We start from the raw sequence: 26,028 nt of genomic DNA, 5'->3' as shown, positions 1-26,028 counted from the left end.
TTTTGGAACACCTCAATGGCATCAACGGTAATATCCAGTTCACTATGGAGGTGGAAAAAGATAACGCATTGCACTTCCTCAACGACCTCGTCCACCGTAAACGAAATGGGTGCCTTGGCCACAGCGTCTACAGAAAACCCACTCACACAGACCTGTACCTGCACGCCACCAGCCATCATCATCCACCACAGAAGCGCACAATATTACATTTTGCATCGTGCAAGAGTAATATCACACGACGATAACCTGCCCGATGAACTGAGCCACCTACGCAAGGTTTTCAGGAATAACGGCTACAGCGCCCATCAAGTGAAAGAAGTGATTTCTGGGAAATATCAGAATAAGACCACCGACGAAGAGCAGGAAAAGAAACTTGCTTTGCTGGCATTCTGTGGCTCTGTGTCGGGCAAGATAAGCCGGCTGTTGAAAAGACACAAGATCAAATCAATCTTCAGGCCTCCAACGAAAATCCGTCGATTACTGAGACCAGTTAAAGACGCAGTAGGTCTCAGAATACCTGGAGTCTACGAAATACCTTGTGAGTGTGGCCAGAAGTACATCGGACAAACAGTGCACACTGTGGAACAACGCAGGAAAGAGCATGAGAGGTATTGTAGCCTACGATATCCAGAGAAATCTGTGTTAGCTGAACATGCGTTAGAAAACTGTCACCACATAAAATTTGACCTCTGTCGTGGCTCGCACTAACGGCTTCTGGGGCAGTTTAATAAAGGAAGCTATTGAAATAAAAACTAACGCAGACACTCTCAATAGAGACGGTGGCTTGCAGCTCAGCGCTGCGATCCAGTGATCGCGCGGTTGAAGAGGGTACATCGAAAGCCGACTCAAAACATGCCCATATATGGCAATGTCACGGGCACCAGTGACGTCACAGCCGGCAGCTAGCGTATATAAGGGCGCACCAACAGCCCACTGGCAGTCATACCACTTGACAATGGCCAAGGAGTGCTTGGCCGAAAGCTCGTGTAGTTTTAAGCAATTGACATGGTTGGAAACCCGAGAACATTTAATTCAATATTATCGCCGCAAGACTCTGCATTCAGGATGGACAGAGTCTTTAAAACCTGTTAAAAATGAACGTTGACAAAATTGATTAAGGAAACCAGTAGATGAGTTTTATTGTTTTGGGAATGAAGTAAGCACTATGGTCGAAGTAGAGAGGATATAAAAACAAACTGGCGATAACAAGAAACGCATTTTTTGAGAAGTGAAATATGTTAACATGAATATAAATTTAAACGTTAGGAAGTATTTTCTGAAGGTATTTGACGGAAGTAAAACGTAAACTACAAACAGTCCAGACAAGAAAGAAACACTATTTCAGAAAAAAAGGAACGACGTATGAAGGAATTATGTGATGTTCATAAACAGACAAACAAGTTAATACAATTTCAGAAAAAATTGAATGAGTTATTCAAGGCAAAGAGGTTCACCAATTCAGCAAATCAATAACGCATTGGTCAACTTCTGGCCCATATGCAAGCAGTTATTCGGCTTGCCATTGACTGATAGTTGTTGGATGCTCTCCTGAGGGATATCGTGCCAAATTCGTCCAAATGGCGCCTTAGATTGTCAAAATCACGAGATAGTTGGGGGACCCTGCCCATATTGTTCCAAACGTTCTCAACTGGGAGAGATCCGGCGACCTTGCTGACCATGGTAGTGTCTGGCAAGTACGAGGCAAGGGGGAGAACTCTCGCCATGCGCGGGTGGGTATTATGTTGCGGAAATACGCTACTGGCCATTAAAATTACTACACCACGAAGATGACGTGCTACAGACGCGAAATTTACCAACAGGAAAAAGATATTGTGATATGCAAATGATAAGCTTTCAGAGCATTGTGGCGACATCTACAATGTGCTGACACGAGGAAAGTTTCCAACCGATTTCTCATACACAAACAGCAGTTGACCGACGTTGCCTGTTGAAATGTTGTTGTGATGCCTCCTGTAAGGAGCAGAAATGCGTACCATCACGTTTCCGACTTTGATAAAGGTCGGATTGTAGCCTATCGCGATTGCGGTTTATTGTAACGCGAAATTGGTGCTCGCGTTGGTTGAGATCCAATGACTGTTAGCAGAATATGGAATCAATGGGTTCAGGATGGTAATACGGAACGCCGTGCTGGATCCCAACAGCCTCGTATCACTAGCAGTCGAGATGACAGGCATCTTATCCGCATGGCTGTAACGGATCGTGCAGCCACGTCTCGATCCCTGAGTCAACAGATGGGGACGTTTGCAAGACAACAACCATCTGCACGAACAGTTCGACGACGTTTGCAGCAGCATGGACTATCAGCTCGGTGACCATGGCTGCTGTTACCCTTGACGCTGCATCACAGACAGGAGCGCCTGCGATGGTATACTCAACGACGAACCTGGGTGCACGAATGGCAAAACGTCATTTTTGCAGATGAATCCAGGTTCTGTTTACAGCATCATGATGGTCGCATCCGTGTCTGGCGACATCGCTGTGAACGCACATTGGAAGCGTGTATTCGTCACGCCATACTTGCGTATCGCCCGGCGTGATGATATGGGGTGCCATTGGTTACACGTCTCGGTGACCTCTTGTTCGCATTGACGGCACTTTGAACAGTGGACGTTACATTTCAGATGTGTTACGACCCGTGACTCTACCCTTCATTCGATCCCTGTGAAACCCTACATTTCAGCAGGATAATGCACGACCGCATGTTGCAGGTCCTGTACGGTCCTTTCTGGATACAGAAAATATTCGACTGCTGCCCTGGCCAGCACATTCTCGACATCTCTCACCAATTGAAAACGTCTGGTCAATGGTGGTCGAACGACTGGCTCGTCACAATACGCCAGTCACTGCTCTTGATGAACTGTGGTATCGTGTTGAAGCTGCATGGGCAGCTGTACCTGTACACGCAATCCAAGCTCTGACTCAATGCCCAGGCGTATCAAGGCCTTTATTACGGCCAGAGGTGGTTGTTCTGGGTACTGATTTCTCATGATCTATGCACCCAAATTGCGTGAAAATGTAATCACATGTCAGTTCTAGTATAATATATTTGTCCAATGAATACCCGTTTATCAACTGCATTTCTTCATGGTGTAGCAGTTTTAATGGCCAGTAGTGTACAAGCCGGGGAGGGCTTCCAACGAAGGGCAATGAAACGCGGGTTAGAATATCGTCGACGTACCATCGTGTCGTAAGGGTGCTGCGGATGACAACCAAAGGAGTCTTGCTATGAAAAGAAATGACATCCCAGACCATAACTCCTGTTTGTTGGGCGATATACCACCGCTGTCTGGAGGGTCTACGGACACGTTTTGGGCCTGGAATCTCATTGACTGGAGTAGAGTTGTCTTCAGCGATGAGTCCCGCTTCGAACTGAGCCCCAGTGACCAGCGAAGACGAGTCTGGAGACGTTCCAGATAGTAGTGGGAAATGGCCCAGCTGTCGCCCGCCATATGGTCCGACAAACAGGACTGATGTTCGAGGATACCATTTCCTTTCATATCAGGACCCCTTTAGTTGCCATCTGCGGCATCCTTACAGCACACCGGTACGTCGACGATTTTCTACACCCCATTTTGTTGCCCTTCACGGCAAGCCATACTGGGCTTATACTTTAGTAAGATAATGCCCGACCGCACACGGCGAGAGTTTCTACTGCTTTTCATCCTGCTTGTCCCTCTTCTAACAGCCGTGTACCGCAAGTCTGTAGAGGAACAGAAGGTTCCAAATGATTGGAAAAGAGCACAGGTAGTTCCAGTTTTCAAGAAGGGTCGTCGAGCAGATGCGCAAAACTATAGGCCTATATCTCTGACATCTATCTGTTGTAGAATTTTAGAACATGTTTTTTGCTCGCGTATCATGTTTCTGGAAACCCAGAATTTACTCTGTAGGAATCAACATGGATTCCGGAAACAGCGATCGCGTGAGACCCAACTCGCTTTATTTGTTCATGAGACCCAGAAAATATTAGATACAGGCTCCCAGATAGATGCCATTATCCTTGACTTCCGGAAGGCGTCCGATACAGTTCCGCACTGTCGCCTGATAAAGTAAGAGCCTATGGAATATCAGACCAGCTGTGTGGCTGGATTGAAGAGTTTTTAGCAAACAGAACACAGCATGTTGTTATCAATGGAGAGACGTCTACAGACGTTAAAGTAACCTCTGGCATGCCACAGGGGAGTGTTATGGGACCATTGCTTTTCACAATATATATAAATGACCTAGTAGATAGTGTCGGAAGTTCCATGCGGCTTTTCGCGGATGATGCTGTAGTATACAGAGAAGTTGCAGCATTAGAAAATTGCAGCGAAATGCAGGAAGATCTGCAGCGGATAGGCACTTGGTGCAGGGAGTGGCAACTGACCCTTAACAAAGACAAATGTAATGTTTTACGAATACATAGAAAGAAGGATCCTTTATTGTACTATTATATGATAGCGGAACAAACACTGGTAGCAGTTACTTCTGTAAAATATCTGAGAGTATGCCTACGGAACGATATGAAGTGGAATGGTCATATAAAATTAAATGTTGGTAAGGCGGATGCCATGTTGAGATTCATTGGGAGAGTCCTTAGAAAATGTAGTCCATCAACAAAGAAGGTGGCTTACAAAACACTCGTTCGACGTATACTTCAGTATTGCTCATCAGTGTGGGATCCGTACCAGATCGGGTTGACAAAGGAGATAGAGACGATCCAAAGAAGAGCGGCGCGTTTCCTCATAGGGTTATTTGGTAAGCGTTGATAGCGTTACGGAGATGTTTAGAAAACTCAAGTGGCAGACTCTGCAAGAGAGGCGGTCTGCATCGCGTTGTAGTTTGCTGTCCAGGTTTCGAGAGAGTGCGTTTCTGGATGAAGTATCGAATATATTGCTTCCCCCTACTTATACCTCCCAAGGAGATCACGAATGTAAAATTAGAGAGATTCGAGCGTGCACGGAGGCTTTCCGGCTGTCGTTCTTCCCGCGAACCATACGCGACTGGAACAGGAAAGGGAGGTAATGACAGTGGCACGTAAAGTGCCCGTAAGGGCTGTCAGCAGCACAATCCGCCGCTCTTCAGCCGAGTGACATGACAACTAAAACAACAATAAAATAATACATACATAAGGAGGTAAAAAAGGGGAACTTAAAACACTGTAAGGGGAGAAAATGGAGGTAAAAATACACTGACATGTAGAAGTTCATTGGGGACAGTTAAAAAAGTCACCAGAAAGTTAAAAACACAGTTGGCGATTCTTAAAACACAGAGAAGACACTGGATGCGCATGCACAGGTTAAAAGTTGGCCACAGTATTAAAAACACTCCGAAACAACACACTTAAAACCCACTTGGAGCACACACGACAAAGAATAAAACTACCAGGCTCGACCTGCCGAGGGAAGGTCGAAGAGGATGGAAAAGGAGGGGAGAGTATGGGGCAGCTGGGGAAGCGGCGGGATGAAGCGAGGAGGGGCAACCGTGGGTTCACAAAGAGGCAGGAGACACATGGGGTGGGAGAGGAAAAGGGAAGACAGGGCAGGAGGGAGCGCAGAGACACTGAAAGAAGGCACAAGAGATGGACGGGGAGTAGGAGGGGAAATCCGCTCAGAAGGAGGGAGGGGGAGGAGAGGGAGCCCTGAGGAGGAGGCAGGAAGAGGGGGTTAGAGTTGGTAGGAAGGGTAGATGGCAGGGCGAAGCTCATCATCCGGGAGTGGTAGACGGTGGAAGTTGTGTTGGGAAAGGAGATGGAGGGTGTGGAGATGGAGAGAGGGAGGGACACAACGGTAAAGGCGCGGCAACTGGTTGGGAGTGGAGAGGAAGGGAGACACCAGGGGGTGAGGGGGATCAAGGCGGCGGACAATATATAGTGTGCGGATGTGTTCAAGGAAAAGGAGAAGGTGGGGGAAGGGGATGACGTCATAGAGGATGCGCATGGGTGATGGAAGGCGGATGCGGAAGGCGAGGCGGAGTGCATGGCGTTCGAGGATTTGGAGGGCTTTATAGAACCGGGGAGGGGCGGAAATCCAAGCGATGCTGGCATAACAAAGGATGGGGCGGATCATGGATTTGTAGGTGTGAAGGATGGTGGAAGGATGCAGACCCCACGTCCGGCCGGACAGGAGTTTCAGGAGGCGGAGGCGGTTGTGAGCTTTGTTTTGGATGGTAAGGAGATGGGGAGTCCAGGTGAGGTGGCGGTCGAGTGTGAGGCCAAGGTATTTGAGGGTAGGAGTGAGGTGGATAGGACAGCCGTAAATGGTAAGGTAGAAATCATGGAGGCGGAAGGAGCGGGTGGTGCGGCCTATGATGATTGCCTGGGTATTGGAGGGATTAACACGGAGGAACCACTGGTTGCACCAAGCGGTGAATTGGTCAAGGTGGGTTTGGAGGGTACGTTGGGACCATTGAAGGGTAGGATAAAGGGCTAGGAAGGCGGTGTCATCAGCGAACTGGAGAAGATGAACAGGAGGGGGAGGTTTGGGCATATCAGCAGTGAACAGGAGATAGAGGAGAGGGGAAAGGACAGAACCTTGGGGCACGCCGGCAGAGGGGTAGAAAGTACGGGAGTTGGAATTGTGGATAGTCACATAGGAGGGACGATGGGAGAGGAAGGAAGCAACGAGACGGACGAAGTTGATGGGGAGAGCATAGGTCAGGAGTTTGAAAAGGAGCCCGGGATGCCAGACACGGTCATAGGCGTTCTGGAGATCAAGGGAAACAAAGATAGCAGAGCGACGGGAGTTAAGTTGGAGGGAAAGAAGATGGGTAAGGTTAAGGAGCTGGTCGTCAGCAGAGAAGGAAGGCCGGAAGCCACATTGGGTAAGAGGAAGGAGGCGGTGCTGGTTAAGGTGGTGGTGGATACGGCGAGAGAGGATGGCCTCAAAGACCTTACTGAACATGGAGGTGAGGCAGATGGGACGATAGGAAGAGGTAGCAGAGGGGGGTTTGTTAGGCTTAGGGAACAGCAGGACACGGGAAGTCTTCCACAGGTCAGGGTAAAATCCAGTGGAGAGGAGGACATTGTACAGGGTAGCAAGGACAGACAGGAAGGATGGAGGGGATTCCTTGAGGTGACGGTAGGTGACGCCATCATGACCAGGGGCAGTGTTTCGTTTGGAGTGGAGGACGAGTGTGATGTCTTGCATGGTGATGGGAGTGTTGATGTCGGAGGGGGGTAGCCGATCCAAGTACTGGAAGCTAGGGGCGAGCGGGGGACAGAGGTGTCAGTGCGGTCAAGGACAGTGGGGAAGAGGGAGTAATCAAAATGAGGATCGTCAGGAATGGAGAAGACCTCAGACAGGTGGGAAGCAAAATGGTTAGCATTACTGAGGTTGTCAGGAAAGGGTCGATCGTCATGGAGGATGGGGTAATGTGGGGTGGGATGGCTACCAGTAAGGCGGTGGGAGGCTGACCAGTACTTGGAGGAGTTGACAGGGAGGGTGGAGTTGAGGCGGGTGCATGTCTGACGCCAGTCCCGGCGTTTCTTTGCTGTAAGGAGGTTCCGGATATGTCGCTGTAATTGCCGGTGGCGGGTGAGAGTATCCTGGTCACGAGTGTGGAGGAAGGAGCGGTAGAGCCTGCGGGATTCACGCAGAAGAAGGACGGCCTGTGGAGGAAGCGTAGGGCAGTGAGGGTGGATGAGTTTGGTAGGGACATGAGCCTCCACAGCGTCAGTGATGGTCTTCTGAAGGAAGGAAGAGGCATGGGTGATGTCATCAGGGTGGTGGAAAGTGAGGGGGTACTTTCGACCTGTAAGGCAATGGATTCCCGGTAGGCATCCCAATTGGCACGGTGGTAGTCATGGACAGATTTTGGAGGGGCAGGTGGGCGGGTGGCTGCAGTGGCAGGACGGGTAGAGGAGATGGTGAGAAGGACAGGCAGATGGTCACTACCGACGGGATCGAGGACATCAACGGCAATGCGACCAAGGAGGTTGGGGGAAGCGAGGATAACATCGGGGTGGAGTTACTTTCAGGACGGGTGTGCTGTGGGAGAGGAACGTCACCATGGAGGGTGGCAAGGAACTAATGCCACCGCCGAAGGGTGGCAGGGTCACGGCTGTGGATGTTGAGGTCAGCGGCGATCACATAGGTGGAGAAGGTACGGTCAACATGGGAAATGAAGTCAAAGGGGAGAGGAGCTGCGGGGCGAATATAGATAGTGGCACTGGTGACGGTGAGGGAGGGCAAAAAAAAAAAAAAAAGAGGCTCAGGAGAAGTTGTTCGGTTGGGTCATTGAGGAGGGGTTGTGGCCGGACAGGGAGATGCCTAAGGTGGCCGATAGCAACCCCACCTCGAGCTAGGGGAAGGGGATTGTCAGTACGGTGAAGGAGATAAGGGGAGATGCGGACCACATGGTGGGGTTGGAGGAAGGTTTCATTAAGGATGAAGGAGTCAACCTGGTGCTGGGAGAGGGTATGCATGAAGAGGTACTTTTTTGCAGGGAGGGAGCGAATGTTGAGGTAGAGGAGACGATACTGTTGACGAGCCATGGGGTGGGTGTGGGAAGGGTGTGGGAAGGGGAGAGAGGGGCTTAAACGAGGGTGTCTAGGCGGGTGAAGGTAAAGTGGGCCTGGTTGTGGGGGTATGTGGCGTAGGTGTTTAAGTGGAAAACAGAGTGGGCAGTGAGGGAAATCTGCTGGAGTGTGTGGGGGTGCTGGAAGGGGTGGATGTTCTGCAGGACGACGGTGAGGAACCGGATGATGTCTTCTGCTGTAGGGGGAGGGCGGAGGGAATTGTTAGGGTGGATAGGTGGGTTAATGGGGCGAACGGGGACAGTGAGTTCAGGGTTGGTGGGAGGGGGCTTGGCTTTGCATTTGGAGGAATAGGTGGGGGGAGGTTCATTGCAGGTGTTGCAGGATGGGGGGAGGCGAGGTTGGGACACTGTTTGAGGAAGTGGGAGGCTTTACAATGGGGGCAGGTGGGTGGGTTCTTGCAGTTTTGGGTGAGGTGGTCATTGTACAGAAGACAACGCTGGCAGCGGTAGGATTGAGGAGGGGAACGGGACGGGTCAACAGGGTGGCGGCGGTTGAAAATCAGGGCTCCCTGCGTGAGGAGGTGGTCGATGGAGGAGGCGGACTCTGTAAAGATACGCATGAGGAAAGCAGCGCCAGAGGAGTTGTAAATACGGTGGGCAGAGCAGACTTTCAGGGAGGGGTGGGCATTCAGTTCCGCCAACACCTCAGCCTCCGTGACCACAGGGCTGAGTTTTGTGATGAGGGCAGTGAGGGTCGGCGGACGATGAGGTGGTTGGGGTTGACGAGGAGAGGAGGATGTAAGGAATGGGGTGAGGGATGTGTGGGCCCAAAGGTGATGCGGGGAAGGCGCCGGAGGAGATCAGTATGGAAGGACGGAGAGGGAGACTTGATGAGGACAGAGTCTCTGCGAGGGATAAGTTGGGTGATGGGTGCACTGGGGATGTACTTCTGGATTTCAAGGGTGAGGGTGCGGGCATCCAGGAATTTCGGATCAGGGTTGGCTAGGACAAAGGTATACAGGGAGGGGGCTGGAGAGGAGGGAGGTGGGGTGGTATCCATAGTGGGGTCAGTGGGAGGTGGGGCGGGCAGTGGCTTTTTGGAGGAAGGAGTAGAGGAGAGGTCGCCACTGGGTCATTTGGAAGATTTTTTGGCGGGTGTTGCCTGGGAGGAGGGATGAGGGACTGGATGGATGGGGAGGTGGTGGGAGGCAGGGCCCTCCTGTGAGGCAGTAGCACCGGATGAGAGGGTAGGGCGCTCTGTGGCGGCGACTGAGGCGCGGCGGGCGGAGACTCTGGCAGGGGAAGCAGTGGTAGTCGCAGGGGGGAGAGGGGAAAGTCGTCTCGGCGGGCGACAGGAGGGGGAGGGGGGTTGGGAGCAGGGACAGAGGCAGGAGCAGAAGAAGCAGCAGGGGCAGTAGCAGGGGTAGGAGCAGGAGTGACGTACAGGTGGGGATACATCGATGGAGAGGAGATAGATGGGGAGGAGACTGTGAGTAGGGGAGGTGCATGAGACGGGTGAATCCCAGAGGAAGCACTCCATGACGTTACAGTGGGGACAGGTGAAGGAGAGGTGTAGATGATGGTGGTAGTTGGGGCGTCCATGATCGCAGGCGGCAGCGAACACCGAGAGACGGCGGCAGAAGAAGCGGCGAGCACCAAGAGACGGCGACAGCGGCGGCGGCAGCGGCGGCGGCTGAAGAAGCGGCGACGAGGTGGCGGCGGCGGCTGAAGAAGCGGCGAGCACCGACAGACGGCGACCAAGCGGCGGCGGCGAACAGGCGGCGGCGGCGGCAGTGACGGCGTGCAGACGGGCAACAACGCGACAAGCACGGTTGGGGCTCTTCCACGTCGAAGATACACCCTGAGAGTAGCCCAGGCAGTGCGAGTCCTCGATGAGGAAGTGAGGGAACCCAACCCTCGAATGAACTGCGAGGCTGGGTCTAGCCCCTAAATAGCTGTCTCCAGCCAATCAGGTTTTGGCGTAGTGATACTTCCTGCAGGCCGTGGCTCGTGCTCCCTCTGCAGGAAGTAGTGCTTGGAATGTCTGTTTCCATTATCTTGTATGTAAATAGGCGGTGTTTACCATGGTGCTTTTGGTACTCCTTGGGCATAGACAACCTCGTCCTCTGTGGTGTAATATGGGTTGCCGGCAATCAGGGACTACCTTGGCTCCGGTATTACAGAACTGTGGAGGAACTAAAGGAATTTGAGGAAGAACTTAACTATAAGAAACGATCGGTTGATTGGATACATCAAGGAATCGTCAACTTGGTAATGACAGGAACAGTGGACAGTAGAAATTGTAGAGGGACAACAGTAAGGTGTGAATGCTTGTAGACTCCAATAGTTGCCCAGAAATGAAGAGCCTTGAACAAGACAGACAAGCGTGGAAATTTTATAGTTTTGTATAATTTATTTTAATTGCTGGCACTTACATTTGGCTGCCATGTAGTGACTAAGAAAGGTGGTGTTACCACAATACTGAATTATACGTGTACATAAAATGAAGCTTATTTAGTTACTTAGGGTTTTACATTTTAGCAAATTTGCAGTTTTAAATACTTGGAAATAGGAACTTAAAACTAATTAGTAAATAGAAATGTGTGAAATGAACAACTTATGTGTTAGGAAGATAGGAAGACAGGAAAGACATTAAATTTCTAGAACGCTACCAATCATGCTGTTCAGAAGAGGGTGGGGCTTGCCTCTTACTCCTGGACAGCCCCTGCCCGATCTACTATACTCGGTATCTGAGGGACTTATCAATGCTTTGAACCTCAGATGGCTTGATTCTGCATATAGGTTAGGTCACTTTAAAAGGCGGCAAGTACTGCCCTGTATTTCTAAAGTTCTCTTGCAGTTAATATTACTGTCTGACGTACTGTCCCTATCGTGACAGTCTGGTGACTATGCATTCTTCTTAATCGGTGTTGGTCGGTCTGCGCCTGAACTGCCATGTTCTGATATGCTACGACAACTACTGTTGCCTGTGTCGCTAGTATTTTCTATGTTGTCATTTGTCGCCTGTGCTCATTACCATCTGTTCTCTCGTGACTGCAAGTGGCACTCTGGATATTCTTTACAGACAGCCTTGAGACCGGCCCACGATGACTGATATCAAATTGACTTTGTGATGTCGTGTTATGTTGTGTGCATATGCTAGCCATCTTTCCTGCAGCGGATGGTCACAGCATGTGTTCTAGGGTCCACATGTATCCACGTGTACAGTCAGCCTCCTGAACAGGGTTAGCAAGCAGCAAATGGATGGGACATCGCCCACGGCCAGCTAAGAAATGAACATATCGCGGTTGGGACGGGTAGGTTTTGTTGTGTTGGCAGAAGAGCCAACACCGTGTTACTAGAGAAGGCCGAAATGCACGCGTTTTAGTTCACGCAGGCTGGCGTGAGGAGGGAAGAACTATACTGATGTGAGGTCTGGAACATGAAAAGGAATTAGAATTCAGAAAGCGAACGGAATTGGTTTGATAATTAACTTTAATCCATTAATGATGAACGTCGCTCTTGACGGTACATGTTTCACAATATTATCAGTTCAGAATACGTTCTTGAAGAATATGGTGCCTTTCTAGGTCGTAGCAAATGACGTAGCTGAAGGCTATGCTAAACTGTCGTCTCTGCAAATGAGAGCGTATGTAGTCAGTGAAGCATTGCTAGCAAAGTCGGCTGTACAACTGGGGCGAGTGCTGGGGAGTCTCTCTAGACTAGAGCTGCCATGTGGCGGCGCTCGGTCTGCAGTTCACTGAAAGTGGCGACACGCGGGTCCGACGTATACTAACGGACCGCGGCCGATTTAAAGGCTACCACCTAGCAAGTGTGGTGTCTGGCGGTCACACCACAGGTTTCATCATCAGCTACTCCAAGATTGGGGGGAACAATGCATATACCACATGGTCCTTTTCGCAGTTGCCCCATTTCCTTTGCCTCGAAGTCACTAACGCGAAGAGCTGCATCACAATAGTGTTCTGGAAGAAGGCCACAACATATTAGAGTGAATGCACAGGCCACACCACAGTAAATTACTCACCAATACATTGCTGAACGACAATAAGTGTTGAGCAGCCACGCCATTCAGAATGACCTTCTTGCTGTGAGGCAAAGAATCTCCAGTTCACACATGTAATTTTCTCACATCGTATAACTCGGTACTGTCATTGATGTGGGCGCAGCAGCACCGCCAATGAACGCTCAATCATGGGAAGAGATTGTGTAGAATGATGAGTCACGGAGCACACTGGTACACCGAATTGGTAGGACATGAGTGCGCCAAAAGCCACATGGGACTATGCTTCCCACTTGTCAACAACCTACAGTAAGGGCAGATGTCAGTACAGATTTCTGGGTCCTGTATGGAATAGGATGTGAATTTTTGTATGTCGTGGGAGGCAGGGAGGACTGCGTTTGCGATCACAGGATGTCAAAAAGCTGTACCTCCATGTTACACAGAGCAGAGTATTCTAAATTGTTTTGAGAAAAGAAATCAATGGTTGGAAAATGAATATTTGAGATGGTACGAAGCTGGAAATGCACAAGATTCATTAATACCCTATCCAGCCACATTATCGTGACCACCTGCTGAAAGGCTCAACAACCACAAATTGCAGAGCAGGCTCGTGCGGGATATGCAGGATGAGACTCGGTGAATTCTGAAAGGTGTGAAAAGAGATGTGGAACCATGTCAACTCCAATACTGTGGCCAGCTACTCTAGGTTTCTTGGGTGAGTATCCAAGGTGCGGACAGCATGATCGAGGTGGTCCTACATATTCTCGGCTGCGTTTAAACCCGTGGAGTTTGGTGGCCACTGGAGTTTGGTGACCATGCATGTACACTGCGAGCTGTGTGACACATTACATTGTCATACTGGTAGATGGCATTGTGTCAAGGAAAAAGGAACTGCTTATAGGGATGGACATGGTCGTCAAGGATAGGTGCATACTTGTGTTGATCCATTGTGCCTTCCAGAATGACGATTTCACCCAGGCAATGCCTCTCGCCTGAACCATTCCAACGATTGTTGCAGGGTGTTCACTTTCAGACGTTTCACGTCATACACGCCGTATGTCCGATGGAGTATGAAATGTGGTTCATCTGAAAAGGGCACCTGTCGCAACTCAGTGGGCGTCCAGCTGCGGTATGGGCGTGCAGACTGCAGCCTTCATCGTCGACGGACAACAGTCATCACGGATGCTTCACAGGCGCCTACTGCTGACACACATACACTACAATGGTCGCTGAACCGTCGTTGAACAGACAGTGTTGGCAGCCCCTTGGTTTCATCTGGGCGCTCAGTTGCTCAGCAGTACCACCTCTATTCGTCCGTACACATCTCCACAGCTGTCATTCACCATTGTCATCTATGGCCCGTGATGAACCACAGTTGTCTCGGTTTTGGTTTTGGATAGTGTCTTTTCGCCATGCATGGTATACTTTAACCACGGCGGCACGAGAGCAACTTAACAATTTAGCCGTTTCTGAATTGCTTTCTCCCTTGGCTCAAACGCCAACGGCTTTGCCGCGGCGGTAACACCGGTTCCCGTCAGATGTCAGATCACCAAAGTTAAGCGCTGTCGGGCTGGGCTAGCACTCGGATGGGTGACCATGTGGTCTGCCGAGTGCTGTTGGCAAGTGGGGTGCACTCAGCCCTTGCGAGGCAAACTGAAGAGCTACGTGATTGAGAAGTAGCGGCTCCGGTCTCGGAAACTGATATATGGCCGGGAGAGCGATGTGCTGACCACACGCTACATCCTGTGACGCCTGTGGGCTGAGGATGACACGGTGGCCGATCGGTAGAGTTGGGCCTACATTGCCTGTTCGGGAGGAGTTTTTTAGTTTCTTGGCTCAAAAGCCAATTTTGAGGCGGTGATCATGTTAATGTGTATTGACCATGAAAACCTAATTTTCTGCCAGTTCGTTTGGTGTATGTTATCAGTTGTTAATTCGAGATGCGCTCCAGTAGTTGCAGAAAACTGTACTTCTTGTTTTGTTTTGAAGATAAGAAATTAAAAAAAGGAATAAATGGTGATTAATGTCCATTGTGCTACACTTTCAGATGTCTGATACATCGATTACCACGAGGTCCCGAGGCGGAAGCCATTTGTCCTTTGAAATTGATCGTAGTTAGTGAAAAACAATAAAAACATCTGGTTTGATCGCCGCAGAGCTTTACTAGGTATAGTTCTGTTGGAGGTGGGATTGCTAACTGCGACTGTTAAACTGAATCACCCAGCCAGTTATTGGTGTACCTACAATTTAACGTGGTCTCCGAACCATGGTGCATTAGCATTTTTCGCTTAAGAAATATTGGCAGAGCTAAAAGAAATGACACATGTCACCTTAAAATCCTGTTACTGATTGGGAGTCGAACCAGAGGTCTTTGAATCCAGAGTGTTGCACATAATCATGGGGAGTAAGTGGTTTTTTACATGATGATGTGTAGTCCTGTTTTAGTATTAATGTTTGCTAGTAGTTGACTATCAAATAACGACACTGTTGGACTGGAAAGATGAATCAGTTCCAACGATATTACCCAGACTTTCACTGGTGATCGAACCCCAGAGATCAGTTGGTGAGGTCCCAGTAGTTTGTCTCATTTTAGAACAAACAACATGTATATCTGACAGATAAAAGGGAGATTTCGTGCACATTTTCTGCATGACTGCGATCGTAAAGTGGTGCACCCAACGTAGACTGATTTGTTTTACTTCTCTGTCAATTTATATACAGCAGAATGTAACTGCTCTAAAGCTGTATACGGTTTTAAAATACAGTTTTCTTAAACAGATAATAAACAAGAAGAAAGTGTTGTTGATTTAAACAAGTTTCTTAATGTGGGAACGATTATTTCTAGGTAATCATTGTGGCATCGATGCTAGACGAGGTGACGATATTAATGCTTCTGTAAGCCTTTGGAGAATGCCGACATTCGTTATAGTGCCAGCTTATTTCATATGGTGACAATGTTTTCTTTCAGAAGGCTCGGAAGCAACAAAATGTAGAAACTTCAATCACAATAAATATTTTCAACAGCCGTAAGTGGAATGACTTAATTCAGTAACTTGGATAAGTCAAGAACATCTCTAGGTAAAAAGCTGAATAGAATGTGATCAACAGAAGTAAATAGGAAGCTAACGAAAGAGGTTGTACGAAAGAATCACGTTTGATTCTGTGGGCTGGCGTAATGAGACAGGATCTGATTGCACTCGCGATAGAGATTTGGTGCAATAGTATTAGGTGCAATAGTATTAGGGATACTTGGTACGATGTAAGTGCGATGTGGCAAGAACAGCTAAGCGGGAGACAGTGAAATATGTGTAGACTGGATCCTACTGGACTGGGCTATAAACTCTATGGCAATATAATGCCACGAGAAAAGTCAGTTTTTAAAAATCTTATCCGTGTACGACATGTCCTTGGCAGATATTAATTACTATTAATAAAACTCTCAGCCACGGCGTCCTTTAGAATATACACTACCGGCCATTAAAATTACTACACCACGAAGACGACGTGCTACAGACGCGAAATTTAACCGACAGGAAGAAGATGCTGCGATATGCAAATGATTAGCTTTTCAGAGCATTCACACAAGGTGGCGACACCTACAACGTGCTGACACGAAGAAAGTTTCCAACGGATTTCTCATACACTAACAGCAGTTGACCGGCGTTGCCAGGAGAAACGTTGCCTCGTGTAAGGAGGAGAAAAGCGTACCATCACGTTTCCGCCTTTGTTAAAGGTCGGATTGTAGCCTATCGCGATTGCGGTTTATAGTATTACGACATTGCTGCTCGCTTTGGTCGAGATACGATGACTGTTAGCAGAATATGGAATCGGTGGGTTCAGGAGGGTAATACGGAACGCCGTGCTGGATGCCAACGGCCTCGTATCACTAGCGGTCGAGATGACAGGCATCTTATCCGCATGGCTGTAACGGATCGTGCAGCCACGTCTCGATCCCTGACTCATCAGATGGGTACCTTTGCAAGACAACAACCATCTGCACCAACATTTCGACGACGTTTGCAGCAGCATGGACTGTCAGCTCGGAGACTACAGCTACGGTTACCCTTGACGCTGCATCACAGACAGGAGTGCCTGCGATGGTGTACTCAATGACGAACCTGGGTGCATGAACGGCAAAACATCATTTTTTCGGATGAATCTAGGTTCTGTTTACAGCATCATGATGGTCACATCCGTGTTTGGCGACATCGTGGTGAACGCACATTGGATGCGTGTATTCGTCATCGTCATACTGGCGTATCACCCATCGTGATGGTATGGGGTGCCATGGGTTACACGTCTCGGTGTCCATATGTTCACATTGACGGCACTTTGAACAGTGGACGTTACATTTCAGATGTGTTACGACCCGTGGCTCTACCCTTCATTCGATCCCTGCGAAACCCTACATTTCAGCAGGTTAATGCACTACCGCACGTTGCAGGTCAAGGGCCTTTCTGGATACAGAAAATATTTGACTGCTGCCCTGGCCAGCACATTCTCCAGATCTCTCTCCAATTGAAAACGTCTGGTCAGTGGTGGCCGAGCAACTGGCTCGTCACAATACGCCAGTCACTACTCTTGATGAACTGTGGTACCGTGTTGAAGCTGCATGGGCAGCTGTACCTGTACACGCCATCCAAGCTCTGTTTGTCTTAATGCCCAGGCGTATCAAGGCCGTTATTACGGCCAGAGGTGGTTGTTCTGGGCACTGATTTCTTAGGATCTATGCACCCAAATTGCGTGAAAATGCAATCACATGTCAGTTCTAGTATAATATATTTGTCCAATGAATACCCGTTTATTATCTGCATTTCTTCTTGGTGTAGCAATTTTAATGGCCAGTAGTGTACTACTAGTTTCTGGGGATTCATTCTAAATCTTCAGTCACTTGATAGTGGAAAATTACAGCCACGTAACAAGGTATAAGCTATCAGCTTCAAAATTTATTTAAAGCGTGGCAGCAGGTAAAAGTAATTGCGGTAGTTTTCCACCATAAAATCCCTCAAGATTGTGGATTAATACTCCGAGATTAGTAGCATTTAAAAAAGGGCACTGTAGTGTTCTTGACTGAATTTTAAAAGTGTTTCATATTTGTAATACCTTCCCGTCGTTTCCTGATACCTGTGCCTGATGCGTCCTGGAGTGCCGCCTGTACGGAAACGGATGCGTCGGCCACCTGCTGGTCTGAGGTGACATCTAGCGGCAGCACGCGTAACCTGGAGGAGCAGTCTGCGGCGAGTCTGCGCGCACCGGGAGTCTCAAGGGACCGGCAGCCGGCGAACACAGGCACACCCAACGCGTCCAAGCGGCGCGCCAGTTCGTGCCCGAAGCCAGAGCCGCAACCTGCGCAGCATCTCAGAACTAGGAAATATACCTCTCCTGACTGCCAATATTTGCATTCACAAACATTTCACAACTGCCAGACGGAAATTTTCACTCTGCAGCGGAGTGTGCGCTGATATGAAACTTCCTGGCCGATTCAAACTGTGTGCCGTACCAAGTCTCAGGACCTTTGCCAGTATTAGTCTGCCAGGAAGAATCATATCAGCGCACACTCTGCTGAAGAGTTTATGATGATGATGTTTGGTTTGTGGGGCGCTCAACTGCGCAGTCATCAGCGCCCGTACAAAGCCCCAATTTTTACACAGTCCAATTGTAACACAATCCAGTCCAGCCGCTGTCAATGATGATGAAATGATGAGGACAGCACAAACACCCAGTCCCCAGGCAGAGAAAGTCACCAACCCGGCCGGGAATCGAACCCGGGTGCCCGTGATCCAGAGGCAACAATGCTAGCCACTAGACTACGAGCTGCGGACCTGCTGAAGAGTGACCATCCGTTCTGGAAACATCCTCCATGCGGTGAATAAATCATGTCTCCACAATATCCCTCTTTCCAGGAGTGCTAGTCTCACTAGGAGAATTTTTGTGATGTTTGGAAAGTAGGAGACGAGGAACTGGCGGAAGTAAAGCTGTGAGTAAGGCTTGTGAGTCAGGCTCAGGTAACTCAGTCGGCAGAGGAGTTGCCAGTGAAAGATAAAAGTCCCGATTTCGCGTGTCGGTCAAGCACACAGTTTTAATCTGCCAGGAAGTTCGATTGCCCACCTTTTTTCCGTTGTAATCTGTCAAATGGTTCAAATGGCTCTGAGCACTATGAGACTTAACATCTGAGGTCATCAGTCCCCTAGAACTTAGAACTACTTAAACCTAACTAAACTAAGGACATCACACACATCCATGCCCGAGGCAGGATTCGAACCTGCGACCGTAGTAGTCGTGCGCTTTCAGACTGAAGCGCCTAGAACCGCTCGGTCACACCGGCCGGCCGTTGTAATCTTTATGGTAAACTGTGCATTCATGTCGAAACATGGTCATTTCCTCAATTTGGAAACCTATGTTCCTCATTACCTCTCTTTTATCACGTCCAGTAGGACATGCAGCAAAACTCCATCGCATCGATACTCCTGTAATGTGACCAACAGAAAATACTGACTGCCTCCATGTAACTCAAACGACTCATTGAAAACATGAAATCACATGCGCACTCTGATCTAAATCTATGCGTTCTCAATACTACGATGCACGGCGAATGTCTGTCAGGTCACCATACAACCTGACCTCACTAGACATGGTAGCCTTTCACAGTGTAGCTGGAAAGAATACTTAACATCTTCCGACGCCATTGGACATGCCATATTGGAATGTCGTTCATTTGTTTGCAGTGCGTGAAATCGATTCCAGTGTGACCCTCCAATGCAACAAAATGTTGGGCCATAGCTTGTAATCGCTATAAAATTGACTTTCTCATTAAATGCTAGCAGAGCCACTCTAGTCAACCTCCAAAAAGCCACATAATCTTACTATCACAATAAACCTTGAAAATCACACAGGCAGGATTGGACCAAAACGTGTCTGGTAGCGAAATGTAAGTGAGTGGTAAAAGTGTACAACACATTTTTCAGCGACCATAAGGCTTCGAAACTCTTCACTATTGTTAATGCAGAACAAGCAAACACTATACTAAAGTAAAAAAATGCAACAATTTTCATTAGAATATCATAAACCACATTAACCTATTATTGAATAGTTAAGATTTGCCTGCTGTCAAAGGAATTGGAAGGCTGAATACACATATCAACAAAAAGTATTGCAGCATTTTGATAGTGCCTTCCCTCTTAAGGTGGCAAATATTAGAACAAGAAGAACGCATAATCATATGTACATAAAAAGTTATACAAGTAAATGAAAGATATCTGGGACATTACACAAATCAAAATGGATAAATAAAATAAAACAAATAAGAATCCAGTCTTGTTACACACACACAAAAAAGTTACAGAGTTTAGTGGAACTGCAAACACATTCAACAGCTACTTCACTGGAATATCTGAAAATTTCATAAAAACGAATTTCAGTGAGAATCAGGAGCCAATAGAAAACACGACCAACACTTGACATTGGTAATGTCGATTATGGGGAAACAGTCAAGGTAGCCAAAGAATAAATAGCCACACGTTCAGTATGAATTTCTGGCAAGTCAGGACCCATTTTGCACCTATCTCTCCAAAAAATACTGAGCTTTTCACTAATCTATGTAACTGGTCACTGAAATGACGCATCATTCCGGAAGTGTAAAAAACACATGAGGAAACATAAGGAGACTGTGGAACTGCCATACAGCTCCAGATAGAAGTACCTAAAACAACACACACAGACAAACTGACCTAAACAACCATGTTACACAATTTTTAACCGCAGTATCAAGAAGCATTCATATTTTTCTTAAGAGCCATGACTAGAAGTTACGTCATGATCACGTGGTAAAATTACGATACATAGACGACGAATTGTAAGGCTAGAGATATAGGTGCATGCATTAGTCTGTAATCTTGCGACTCAGTCTCCATCCTGTTATTAGATTTGTTAAACTTCACTGTCCCATTGGGGTTTCTTTCCACGATACAATGGTTCAAATGTTCAAATGGCTCTGAGCACTATGGGACTCAACTTCTCAGGTCATCAGTCCCCTAGAACTTAGAACTACTTAAACCTAACTAGCCTAAGGACATCACACACTTCCATGCCCGAGGCAGGATTCGAACCTGCGACCGCAGCGGTCGCGCGGTTCCAGACTGTAGCGCCTAGAACCGCTAGGCCACTCCGGCCGGCCACGATACAATGAGAATCTTTCACATCCCCTCTTCAGAATAATTGCTTATGAATGATAAATAGTTATTAGTTGTATATCCTTGCCCAAAGCACCTGAAAATCTGAATAAATTCCTGAAACGAGGCATGCAAGTGATACATAATTATAGATTCAATGCCTAGTCGTAAGTATTTATTTGCGACATACACTGAGAGCAGAGAAGCGTGGTGGAACCGAAACGTATTTTAACATATATAGGTATTTGTTGTAGTGTTAGATCATTAGTTTAGCAACGTATATGGGACCGTAATGTTTCTGCCAGCCATAGCTACAGGCGCATAATAAAACGTTTTTCCCTGTCCTGGTTCTACAAGAGGTATCTGATGCCAGTAACATGGCTAATGAATTGATTAAACGAACAGTCAGACACGTAGAAGAGTAGCACAGAATTACAGTAGGTTGTTTGTGCAATCAATTTCTACTTTAAATAATTAAAACTATGGACGCGCAGTGCATAGTTTCATAATCCATTATCGCTCCTGATCGTCTTTTTCTCTAAGTAAACTATCGATGTGTGGTACTGCCTACTACTGTTAACGAATAACTACAGACTTCCACATCATGTACACACCTAACTAAAATATAAAACTATTGTATTCTGATTTTAGGCGTCATAAACGAAAAAATGTCATGATCAACCAATCAACATATGTGGTCGTATTGCCTCCCAGTAGACAAATTGCAGAACGACTTTGGGACTACATAAACGAAAACTTTAATGGATAATGCTCTAAATCTGATCGACACATTGCCTGCTTTACGTACCAGGGACGCGTAGTTTGTTCTACATCTTTGCCAGGAAGACGGCAGACATCCACAAATGTATAGCTGTTGTTTACATTTTCAGAATTACTGTCTGTAGAATTTTCCATATTCTTAGCAATAACACAAAAGCTCTGGGTAGGTATTGTACCCCTTACTGATCCTGAAATATGATTTGCATACGACGAACAGTCAGCCATGTGTACAACATAGAATACCACCAAGATAAAGTCTACAGCAGGGCTATCAGCATCACTATTTAGTAGTTCATGTAATCGCGTTCCACGTTTAATAATTAAAGCCAGAATCATACAGAGCACACTTATCAACCAGTTATCGGTCCTGATTAGCTGTAATGTTTGTACTTGCAGATCAAAATGGTAATTTCCAAGAATGATTGCCTATCGAAGTCGCGGGGTCCAAACGACACATATCGAACGTGCGATTCTAAATCGATCATGCGAGTCTCGTGGCGGGCGTTAGGGTCAATTATTTGTGATCGTCATTTTTATCTGTTTTCCGTCGTTCCTTTAGTTGCTCTAAATTACATTCCTTCGCCAATTATTTGTGAGTTGCTTGGGAAACCCAGACGATTCTGTCGATAGTGAGTGTGATGTCTGGTGTTCCTGACGCTTCTTCGGCGGATTCTCTTACATGGAAAAATCTAATTCCATGCTTATCCAGTGTAGAAAATTGTTTGACTTCCTGTCGCAAATATGGAGTACTACCGGACGACAAAAGGAGGGACTGTATGGACTGTGGTGACACGAAGTGTGCAAAACTTCGTAAGAAGAGTTTCGATGCTGAAATACCGTTTCTATTTCATTGAGGACAGTGCGGAAAACGACGAGTTTCAGGAAGAATACGTGGTTCGGCTCTTCCAAATTATCCATCCAGACCGGCGGAATTCTTCTACCTTGCTGGATTCGAGACTATACCTTGCAAGTAACAGCATAGGAAACTGAGTTATCTGCTAATACCGTGTGTGAGTATTTTGGGTTTTGCAGAGAAGTCTGTTACGTGGTAGTGACAAACGACAGTGTACCAATTGGTGGACCGAGTAAAGGTGTGGAATCTCATATAGCTAGAAGGAAGAACCAGAGAGGACAACCTTCAAAGAGTGAAATCAATCATATTTGGGTATAGAAATAGAGTCCCGGAAGTGTTTCGTTGCGAGAGTATTGTTCCGAGACAAGATCACTTTAGTGGGTCTGATAAAGCACTTCATACTCCCTGGTACTAAAGTCATTACAGACAGGTTTCAGTCCTACAAGACTCTGAAAGCTGAAGGATTCGACCACGAATTCGTTAACCACTCTGTAGAGTTCGTGTCTTTGGATGATGCTATTGTGCACACGCAGAATATCGAGCTGCTACGGAAATTTGTGAAGTCTTCCATTAAAAGAGAAGGGAGTCCAGGACAGAGAGACGAACTGTACTGTTTTCAGTATCTGTATTTCCACAACTTGCGTTTGCGGGGAAAAGTTAACGCATGTGACACTCTGCTGATATTCTTGCGTGTCATTGGCAGAGATTACCCAGGCTATGGCAAAAAGGGAATTGTCCCTGTAGCGTACACATCACATGGACTTTCACATGACGACAACACCGATGACGACTAAGGTAAGTCGTCTTCTTTGTAATTACAAGTGTTTTTTTTTTAACGCTCTTCTTTTGTCGTTGCTGTAGTGACCACCGTAAACATACTCATAACGCCCGCGACGAGACTCGCATGATCGATTTACAATCGCATGTTCGATATGTGTGGTTTGGACCCCGCAACTTCGAAAGGCAATCATAATAGGATTAAAAACAGCTGACCAGTTGTAAAGAATAAAGTAATCTTTACCTAGGTTTCGATAGATTTAAATCTTATCTTCTTCAGAAGACGGCCTGAGGACAATGAACATCGTAATTTATATTAAAAGGTATGAAACATAAGTAAAGAATAGAGTTTAATATATATTAGGAGAATCTTGTATTATAAAATATGAGAAGGATTCCTGGTACTTACAGTATTACATTAACATGGAGTGATATGTCATTGTCGTTTTTACAAACATCTGCATAGCTCCATTAGTCGAAATAAAATATAGCCCTGAGAATAGGGTTTGTCAGACAAATAAAAATAAGTACATGGAAGTTGGAGAGCGCATAAGCGACTGGGCAAAATCGGCCAGCGTAGTAGCACTGCAGCCAGGGCAGGTGGCGCTCAGGTCGCGAACTATGTGCCGATTGGCGTACTGAAGCAACATGTAAAATATCCATATTAATTGCGTCCTTAGATAGAGTGACAATAAATAAAAGGTAAGCATTTAACACTCCCGTTATGACATTGTGGGAGCCTTAGGAACAATAACGTAGATACATACATCAAAAAGGCAGGATGTAACAATTTTCAAATGTAATACTGTAAGTACCAGGAATCCTTCTCATATTTTGTAATACAAGATTCTCCTAATATATATTAAACTCTATTCTTTACTTATGTTTCATACCTTTTAATATAAATTACGATGTTCATTGTCCTCAGGCCGCCTACTGAAGAAGATAGATTTAAATCTATCGAAACCTAGGTAAAGATTACTTTATCCTTTGCAACTGGTCGGCTGTTTTTAATCCTATTACGTGGAACCGTTGCTGTTGCGCAGCTATGTTTAAAATACTGAAAGGCAATCATTCTTGGACATTACCATCAAAAGTATTTACTTTAAATCTCCGGAAGATGCTGGTTTAGATACGATGCCAGTCCGTCTTAATATTTGTAAATGTGCAGGATAAACTGAGCCACGCACGCACATTGATATCGATTCTGGTACTCGTTGGACCCTTTTGGCTGCGTTGCAAAGTTATGGTTTCTCGGGCTACACTGCGGTGGACTTTAGCAGCGACGTGAGGGTGAGTTAAGTGCGCGCACAGCTCGTGGCTAGGCAGTCGGCTCATGGAGCCATCGGCTGGAAGTCCGTGGACGGAGCGGTGCTCGGACTCGTGGCTTGTGCCGAGGTGTCGTGCTGACCTGCTCCTGTATTTGGATCTCCCGTGTTTATTTCGCGTATTATGCCTTTGCCTGCTGGAGAGTTATGTCTCACTGTGTCACGGGGGTGACGAAGCTACACGCTGCAGATCGTTTTGGTGAGTTCCCTGCTGTCTTGGTTGGTGGGCGTGGAACGCTACATCATCCATGATTGACTTTGGCTTAGTACAGGAGCCATGGTGATCTCCATATTATGTGGGTGTTCATGTGTTAGAGGCTATTTGCTACGCAAACATCTACTCCGGCACCATTAATTACCGTTTGTCCGATCATTCAACTCGCCATAGTTTGTCCGACGTGCTAAAACTGGATCAGCATCCTGAACGTCATAAAGCCGAACGCTCACTTGATTGTAATTCTCGCCTTCCCCTACTGGAGTATACATTTGTGAATTTAAGTATTTTGTGTTCCTGAAGTCAAACACTTACTCGCAAGTTTAAGACTAGTGCTCTATTTCCACTGTTTTGGGGGAGGCCTGTGTGCTCCTTTAACTTGCTACCCGATTATCGTTCTGAGTGTGTATTAGACAATATATACAAATTCTGTACTGTGTTCACCGAAGCAGGCAGTAATATCTTTTCGTAATTGCAAGGTTGAAGCGTAGTGTAATGGTCTCTTTCTATTTACTAGTCAAAACTTTTTTTTATCTTTAATTTGCGGTATTTGTACATGTATTTGCTGATGTAAATATCGTTTCACTGATTTAAGTATTGCTGTTGCATGTTCACATGTCACTGTTGTGTTTAAGGGACCTGTCTATGATTTGTTATTTATTTGCTATATAAATCTAATTTGTAATCTGTACGTTCCAGTAGCTTTTATGAATCAAGCAATCACCTGGACTCCTAAAAGTAAAGCTCTTGTTAATAACTGAAGGGCTCAGCAGTAAAAAAATGGTAAGGCATAAACAGTAGTTCTGAGAAAACGCACTACAAATATTTTAATAAAATCCCATAAATCAGATATCTGAAACACGTAAAAAATCATTTTTTTTTCGGGTACAGCATACCTTTATTACACAGTATCAGTACTTACATATTTTTAGTATGTAATATCAACTCGAAAAAAAAATTTCTAAATTTCAGATACACGTACTTAACATTATTTACTCAAAACATTTTAGTCTCAACACACTTACTTAACATTTTTTCATGAAAACATTTTATTCTCAATGCATGTACTTAACATGATTATTTTACTTAAAACATTGTTTTCTCAGTACATGATTGTCTATCTTTCTTCTTCGTCTTCTTGTTCCTGAAGCGCAGTACCTCCCTCTGCTTGAAGTGAGTTGGACCAACCACGGTATACAGGAGGTATTTTAAGCTTGAGAGAATGTTTCTTAGCTTGTTTCTTTTAATAGGAAGAGACCGTGAATACTTCGGTTTAAGCTCTGTCGGGAAAGAACTGCTTGCAGGTCTTCCACGTTTTGATAAGGCAACAGATTCTAGGCAACCATTATATGTCTCACTTAATATTAACGTTGGGGTGGGATTTTGTAGCTCAGCAGAAAATACGAGTCTAA

At 46.5% G+C, this 26,028-nt stretch overlaps 1 protein-coding gene and 1 pseudogene across 2 annotated transcripts in view; one reads left to right on the top strand and one right to left on the bottom strand.

The window, feature by feature from the left end:
- Positions 1-26,028, bottom strand: part of LOC126463873 (estradiol 17-beta-dehydrogenase 2-like) — a 229,496-nt gene that overhangs the window by 88,928 nt on the left and 114,540 nt on the right. For both annotated transcript variants that reach the window (XM_050096192.1, XM_050096193.1), the window contains exon 3: positions 17,621-17,842. In XM_050096192.1, coding sequence (XP_049952149.1) covers positions 17,621-17,842 — 222 coding nt within the window. The remainder of the gene's footprint in view (positions 1-17,620; positions 17,843-26,028) is intronic.
- Positions 13,994-14,118, top strand: LOC126425062 (5S ribosomal RNA; annotated as a pseudogene).

Source organism: Schistocerca serialis, chromosome 1 (assembly GCF_023864345.2).
Source record: "Schistocerca serialis cubense isolate TAMUIC-IGC-003099 chromosome 1, iqSchSeri2.2, whole genome shotgun sequence".
In the NCBI taxonomy this organism is placed as follows: domain Eukaryota; kingdom Metazoa; phylum Arthropoda; class Insecta; order Orthoptera; family Acrididae; genus Schistocerca; species Schistocerca serialis.
Note: the sequence above shows the minus strand (reverse complement) of the source record. Positions and strands in the feature narration are given on the sequence as shown.